This window comes from Mustela nivalis (genome assembly GCF_964662115.1).
Source record: "Mustela nivalis genome assembly, chromosome: 1".
In the NCBI taxonomy this organism is placed as follows: domain Eukaryota; kingdom Metazoa; phylum Chordata; class Mammalia; order Carnivora; family Mustelidae; genus Mustela; species Mustela nivalis.
The window spans coordinates 162,966,472-162,974,183 of NC_139020.1; the positions used below are offsets into that span (position 1 = coordinate 162,966,472).

At 41.0% G+C, this 7,712-nt stretch overlaps 1 protein-coding gene across 16 annotated transcripts in view; it reads left to right on the plus strand.

Annotated features, from left to right (window-relative positions):
* Positions 1-6,922, plus strand: part of TMCC1 (transmembrane and coiled-coil domain family 1) — a 256,200-nt gene extending 249,278 nt beyond the window's left edge. For all 16 annotated transcript variants that reach the window (XM_082748100.1, XM_082748105.1, XM_082748103.1 and 13 more), the window contains 2 exons: positions 372-507; positions 2,904-6,922. In XM_082748100.1, coding sequence (XP_082604226.1) covers positions 372-507; positions 2,904-3,218 — 451 coding nt within the window. In that variant the 3' untranslated portion in view covers positions 3,219-6,922. The remainder of the gene's footprint in view (positions 1-371; positions 508-2,903) is intronic.
* Positions 6,923-7,712: the final 790 nt, after the last annotated feature.

A 7,712-nucleotide genomic window follows, 5' to 3' on the forward strand; every position in this document is an offset into this window, starting at 1 on the left:
GACGAAACCTGCTTAATTGTATTCTAGTTTTTGCCTCTCCCCTTTGCTGTTCGGAATGGAGTAAGAACTCCCTCATTTATTATAAGTATGCTCCAAGCTAACCAGGGCTGCTGGCATTGCTGCAAATACTGTGTGTTGAGAAGATTGTGGAAGAACCATGTTGCTGCTATGATATGGCCTTGTGACAAGCTGTCCATTCCAGGGACTAAGAGCTGTCCCCACTAGCATGCCCTTTTATCCCAGGCCACTGACTTAATTTCTTTGTGCTTTTGTTTTCTTCCTTTGCAGAATGGGTTTTGGGGATTATATGTGAATTATACCAGGAAAAATATAGAATGCATTAAATTCTAACTGTCCCCCCACCTTCTTAGATGTGAACGATTAGAAGAACAACTAAATGACCTAACGGAACTCCATCAGAATGAAATCTTAAACTTGAAGCAGGAGTTGGCCAGCATGGAAGAGAAAATTGCATATCAGTCCTATGAACGGGCCCGGGACATCCAGGTTAGCACAGAGGCTCGCGTTTGTAAAAGCAAAAGACTAACAACAAGTAGAATGGTGGTTGGCAGGGGCCGGGGGTTGAAGGGAATGAGGGGTTCTTGTTTAATGACCATAGAGTTTCAGTTTTACAAGATGGAAAGAGCTATGGAGTTGGATGGTAGTGACGGCTGCACCACGTTATGAATGGATTTAATACCACTGAGCTGTACACTTAAAAAAGGTTAATTAAGGTGGTAGGTTTTATGTTACATGTCTTTTACCACAATAAAAAAGAAGAAGAAGAAAAAGGAATAAAATACTGATGTATGCTATAACATGGATGAATCTGGGAAACATGCTCAGTTAAAAAAAGGCCAGTCACAAAAGACCACATATTATGTGATTCCATTTACATGAAATGTCTAGAACAGGCAAATCTATGGAGACAGAAAATAGCTGAGCAGTTGCCAGGGGCTGCAGGAAGGGGAAATAGGGAGTAATAGCTAAGGGATAGGGGATTTCTTCTTGGGGTGATGAAAGTGTTCTAGAATTTGATGAAAGTGGTGGTTGTACACCATTATGAATTTACTAAATTCCGCTGAATTGTGCACTCTAAAATGGTTAAAATTTAATGTTAGGCATATTTTACCATAATAATGAAAAGTTTAGGAAAAAAGATGAGGACTGTAGAGTATTAAGAGAAGGTTATACCAAGTAATATACCTACCCTTCAAATGATGTACATTTCTTGAAAGGCTGTACCATGTAGGGTGCTTGCTTGTGTTCCTAGGAAATGTTCTGAGGATCACAGGTCTCGGTATATAGACCACCTGCATTAATTATATCCTTTGGTTATCACTTCAGGAGCTGCTCTGACAAGACTCAGGGCCATCTTGTCTGTCTTCTGCTATAGCAAAGGAGGCATTTATCCTAGTTGCCAAATTCAAACCTTTTACAGGCACATTGCCAGGCCATTTGCGAAAATAACACATGAGGCAGTTATGTTTAAGGCTCTCTAGTTAATGCTATGAGGAAATAGAATATGTAACTTTTTTCTTACTCCAGTTGGGAGGTATTTCTAAGGGAACAGTTGCTGGTTTCACAAAGAAGTATCTTGAAATAAGCTAGTCTTAGGGAAGGGAAGTGGTCCAGGAGTCTTGTATTACAGCCTAAAAGAATTAAGGGAATGTCTGGATCATTTGCCCAGCTGTCATCTTCTCCAGACTCCGGAATTCTGTTTATGTTTTAGTTTTTTTCCCATGATCATTCTGGGCATTCACTGTCCATTCCTTAGCTTGCTTCAGTCTGAAGTTGCTTCACCTTCATCTCAAATCACAGGAAACCAGGATACATTGAAACCAAGACCAGAAAAACCTAGGGCTTCCACCACTGCTGAACTTTGGAGCATAGCTGACCATAGCTAAGGAAATAGGTTCTGTCCTCTGAATGTTGAGGGTTAATTTCATATAAATCATGGCTCGAAGGGAGCATATCACTTACAATGTTTGGTCTGGTGTTTGGGCATAGTGTCCCCCTTACAAAGATCAACCTTTAAAGCGGCAGTAGGGGGAGTATACTCTTCTTACGAAGACCTATCAGAGAGCCCTTTATTTACACTGATGTCTGTGATGTACTTCACTTGGAAAACAACAGGTAGTGCATACAAGGATGTCCAGAGGATGTTCACCATGTCATTATTACGGTGAAAAAGTTGAAAGTAACCTAAATCTCTCTAGCAGGGACCTGGCTGAATAAACTGTAGGAGTATCTATCTGTACTACAAAATGCTACATAGCAATTAAAAAGAATGAGGTAAATCTCTACACATTGACTTGGAAAGGATCGGCAGGACCCACTGTTGAGTGAGAAAAAAAAGGACTTACGCATTAGTTCCTATAGTATGACACTATTTATATTAAGATAGGAAGTTAAAAATAATTCCATACATTTCCCTAGGCTTAAATATGTATGTATTTAAACATAGGTGAAAGTATGAACACATGTCAAAGTGACAGTATTACTTCAAGGCCAAGACCTGGATTTAAGGACAATATCAAGAGAGACTATATATCCTCCTTGAAGTGTTGAAGTATGCTTGTTCTGTGCAATTAAATGAGTAATTTTTAAATGGGAAAAAAAATGATATACTTGAGGTCTTATTATTAAAATGTTCAAGACCAATTCCAAATGTGGCTGCTACTTCCTGTGAGCCATCCCATGAGGAATGCCATGGAGGGCAGTTTAGGTGAATAATAATTGCTGGAATAATGACTTACGCATTGAGCCTTTCGTATTCAAGACTCTCACATATTTAAAATCATTGGCATAGCTCAAGATGCGTCTGGCTTGCCCAAAGTGCATGTCGTCTATTCAGAGTAGTGTAAGCAGAAGGCTTAACTATTCCCTGTTCTGGCCCACAGGAGGCCCTGGAGGCGTGCCAGACCCGCATCTCCAAGATGGAGCTGCAGCAGCAGCAGCAGCAGGTGGTACAGCTGGAAGGGCTGGAGAATGCGACTGCCCGGAACCTTCTGGGCAAACTCATCAACATCCTTCTGGCAGTCATGGCGGTCCTTTTGGTCTTTGTCTCCACGGTAGCCAACTGCGTGGTTCCTCTCATGAAAACTCGCAACAGGACGTTCAGCACTTTATTCCTTGTGGTTTTCATTGCCTTTCTCTGGAAGCACTGGGATGCCCTCTTCAGCTATGTGGAACGGTTCTTCTCCTCCCCCAGATGATGCTGGCACAAGAAGGCAGTGCTCCCCTACCCTCTGGCGAGTGCATGCAGCGAAGAATTAGACAGCAACTTACCTACTCTGAAGTTTTCTACAACAACAAAAGAGTTGAGTGAATCTGTTTACATTTAGAATAATGTTTTTTTCTTCAAGAGACGCAATTGCAATAGTATTTTTTAGATTTTATCCAAGAAGTTTTTTGGGCAAAATCTTGGATCATTTTTATGTAGCATGATTTTCCTTGGGATGCAAATCTTAAACAGTCCTTTACTATGAACCAACAATCTGGAGCACACTGAAGGGCATTCTAAATTGTGGCTTGAAGGACTGCACTAAAACCCACTAAAAAGATGCAAAAACCTGATTAGGGGAAACCAATTAAACCTAACACCCTGCCTCGTCTGGGCTCACCACCTCTCCCCTTCCCAGACTAACTTTACTGTGAAATCCTGCCACATTCCATGTCTGAATTTTTGGATTCAGGGTGGATTGTCCTTGTCCGTGGAAGAACACATGGATGTCTCCCTGGCTTTCTCACCCAAGTTGGCCACTCATGCTAACCCTGGAAGTATGATCACTTTTGAACCTGGTCCCTTAACCTTTGCTAGGATACAAAAGTGAGAGCATCATGCCCCCAAAGGATCACTGCAAAGCCCTACTACAGTATTTTGAAGTAGCCCTCTAAATACTTAATTTGAAGCAAAATCCCTTGGCCGCACTTTTAAGGTTTTTTTAAATATGTGTATAGTTACCAACTTAAAAAAACAAAAAATCCGAACAGCATACTTGAAGAATGTAATACTCAAACTCTCAGTGCTTCCTTATGGTTTCTAATAGGATTTTTTATTATTGTTATTATTATTATTGGGTTTTTTTGGAAAGGGTTGGGAGGGTCTTTTATTTTTCCTTTGAAATAAAGAAGTGATGTTTTTAAATGAAGAAATGTGTGGATATTTAAGTGTGCTGCTCCCTCTTGTCTTGAAACAGTTTGAGTAAGGGAAGACTTGCTATAAATGCTTTCCTCTGAAGCCCTTGTTTTGAGATGCAGCTTAGACTCCCTCCTCTGGCTCCTGCTGCTCTTTGGTGTCCTGCCACCCCCACCTGCCACTTAATGGGCTTGGCTTGGTTGGAGAGGAAAGGGGTGTGCAGGGAGAGCAGGAGGCTGTTTCCACAAACCAGCATGATAGGATAGAGATTTTTTTTGCCCCAAGAAAATGTTCACCCAGTGACTTTGGACTGGGATCGATTGTCTTGAGGAAGAATTGAGACTATATTATGAGAGTCATACATAATTCCTTGTGTTTCCTTAATTTATTTTTAACACCCCCTGATTATTGAAACCAAAGTGATGTGGAATCTTCCGTCTGCATTTTGGCCCCAGCATCCTTAATTTCAAAGCTTTATTCTGTCTGCCTGAGAGAATCAACCGAAGGTGATTCTCCCTAAAGAACAGAAAAGGATCTGTCAGGTTAGAAGGACCCAAGTTTGGGGTGTAAATTGTTATCCACTTCCTATTCATCTAGACTGACTTACTAACATACCTATGCTCAGTGGACTTTTATAGACAGTTTAGAAAAAAAGGACTGAGCCTTCTTCCCCATGCTGTAACCAGTTCTACCAGGATGGAACTGGGCTTTTAGAGCATATCTAGAAAGCTTGGTTAATCTTTTCATATTCATAGTATTGAATCCCAAATGCTGTTCCGTCTTGGCCTCAGTTCTGTGCAACCAAGTGATGAGCAAGGGGCACATAATAGCCCTGAAGAGAATAGCAAAGCATGCTTTGCCTATTCTTCCCACACCAGGAAATTCTTTTGGAACTAGATTAGCATTGCCTTCTCTGTCTGAGGGGATGGTTTACATGACAGCTCCAGCCTCCTGTGGCTTTGGCAGGCTGGCCTTCTCAGAGTCAGCATGTTGTTTCCATAATCATTTTGATATTTTAACTCAGGTACCCCAATCTTCACTCCATCCCCAGATGATTGTAGTACAACCTGTTAGCTCTGTTGACCTCTCAAAATTAGTGCCCAGAGCAGGGACCACAGGGATGATTTTTCTATTAAAAAATAATTGGAACCAATTCACGTTCAGGCCAAAAACAAATTGTTCCCATGCCTATGTATTTTAAATGTTAACTTTGCCTAAAAATACTGCAGTGACTTTAGGCAGGAGTGCCAAAGGACACCGTGACCTTGTCAAACTAGCATAGTTTCTCCTAACCTTCTGCTCTAGCTTAATCACTCGAGTATGGAAGAGAGCCCCACAAAGTTATCAGAGGCTATGGCCACCATCCTCTAGTTTTTCTAAGAACCTTTGAGTCCCCTAAACCGTGTAGAGGCTACTAAGTTCTGTAGGCACTAGAAGTCACTGTGATAGATGGATTGGAATTGTTCCTATTTGCCATGGGACAATTTCTATCAAAGGAAGGTTTTCGCCTCTGGACAGCCCCCTGAGCTCCCAGCCAAACAGGCCTGTGCTAACTGTCCACCATCCTCTCTCAAACTGTCTTAGGAAGGAGCTTCAGGCTAGGTCAGTCACAGTAATGGCTTTCTCGCTGTCTTGTCCCTTGATTCTTCACCAGGCCCAACAGTTGTCTGCATTTAATGCTATTTGTAACCATGCATCTGTTTCCATGCCTTCCCCCACTTCCTGCTGCCCACACCTGTTGCCTTTGTGTTTCTTTGCACTGTGGCTGTTCCCAAATTCTGATCTAGTCAAAGCTCTTCTATAATCTCACTCTAATGGTTGTTTAACAATTGTTCTGTGACTGGTAATTTCCCCCTTGCTTTAATGCTTCTTCTCTTTTAAAAAATGCGTGCATTCCCTTTGAAATAAAGCATTCCTGGATTACTTGTTAGTACTGGTGCTTGAGGCTGGCTGTGGTAGCCTGGGTGACTCTTGTTCAGGTTGTAGAATAACTAACATTTTACCTTTTTTATGATTCAACTGAAGGGCACTTCTGTCTGCTCCAATTTCAATTCCTTGGTATATACTCAGTGCATCCTAGCAAGGAAGGCTTTCTACTCCACTGGCTCCCTAAGAAGAAAAAGTAGGTTAAATTTTACACTTCGATGACTGGGGTCTCCTTTCTCCCCTGTACCCTCGCCACCCAACTGAGGTAAAAATCCGATACCAAGGAAAACACTGGGATCAAGCCTTCCTTGCTAGCCATGCCCTAATACTGAGCATATTTTTATGTGGTCTTCACTGCATTTGGTTTTGTTTCTGACTTCATATTCCTTTGAGGTACAGTCAGATGAAATGCTGAATTTCATGTAAGTTCCAGTGAGGAGCTGCCTTTCAGCTTTGGGAAATATGCATCCAAAACAAAACCAAATACTATAATCGACAAATTGACACAGGCAAAATTTATGGTTCCCACCCCCAAATGAAACTGGGGATTTTGAACGTGGCTCTAAGAGTTAACATTTCTGTGTGTTGTGTATGCTAGGTGATACCCTCAGTAGGACTGACTACTAGACTGTAAGTGTGTTTTATCAAAGTGTGTCAGAATAAAAACTCACTTGCACGAATTGAAAAGTACAGAAATGACACTTGTGAACGCGTGAACGTTAACACTGTAGTTGATAGATCTTAAGCTGCTAATTGTTGAGAGAGAATTACATTTATTGTTTTGTCTGGTTGCTGCATATTCTCAGCAGCACTTTTACTGTACATACAAATTGAAATAAAGACCTCAGCTATTAACGAGGTGGTTGGACTCGGGTTTATTTTGCTCCTTATTTTTGCATATTCAGTTTCCATGACAAGTTTGTCAGTCTGAAAACTTTCCATTAGTTTGTACATTAGAAACTGTGTGTGTGTGTGTGCGTGCGTGCATGTAGTCAGTATCTTGAAACCATAACTGATAGCTGGGTGACTGTCTCTGTCTCCCAGGATTTTATACCCATCATTTCAGATTGCCACAATCATTTCACTTTGCCACAATTCCTTTCAACTGGTAGGTAAGACTGCCTTTTAGTTCTTTGGAGGGAGTTTTTTAGAGGTATACCCCCACCTCAAATTCATCTCACAACCCCAAGTGGATATAATAATCCCTGCCTCCTTTTTTCTTATTATTGAAATATAGTTGACCCACAATATTACATTAGTTTTATGTACACAACATAGTGATTCGACAAGTGTGTATGTTATGCTATGCTCACAAGTGTAGCTACCAACTGTCACCGTACAATGCTACTACAATACCATTGATTATATTCCCTAATCCCTGTCCCTTCTTACAAGGCTTTGTTAATAAACAAATGTTTATTAATGTTTACAAAGATACACTTTGTAAAATTTTTGACATCTGAAGTTCTAGATACAATGTAAGGGTTTTTATGTAGCCAAATCCCATCTATGGTTTTGTTCCAGAGGTAGTTATTTTTTTTTTAAAGTAATACCTGTGCCCAGTTGGGGGCTCGAACCCACAACCCTGAGATCAAGGGTCACATGCTCTACTGACTGAGCCAGCCCTAGGGGCAGTCATTTTTAA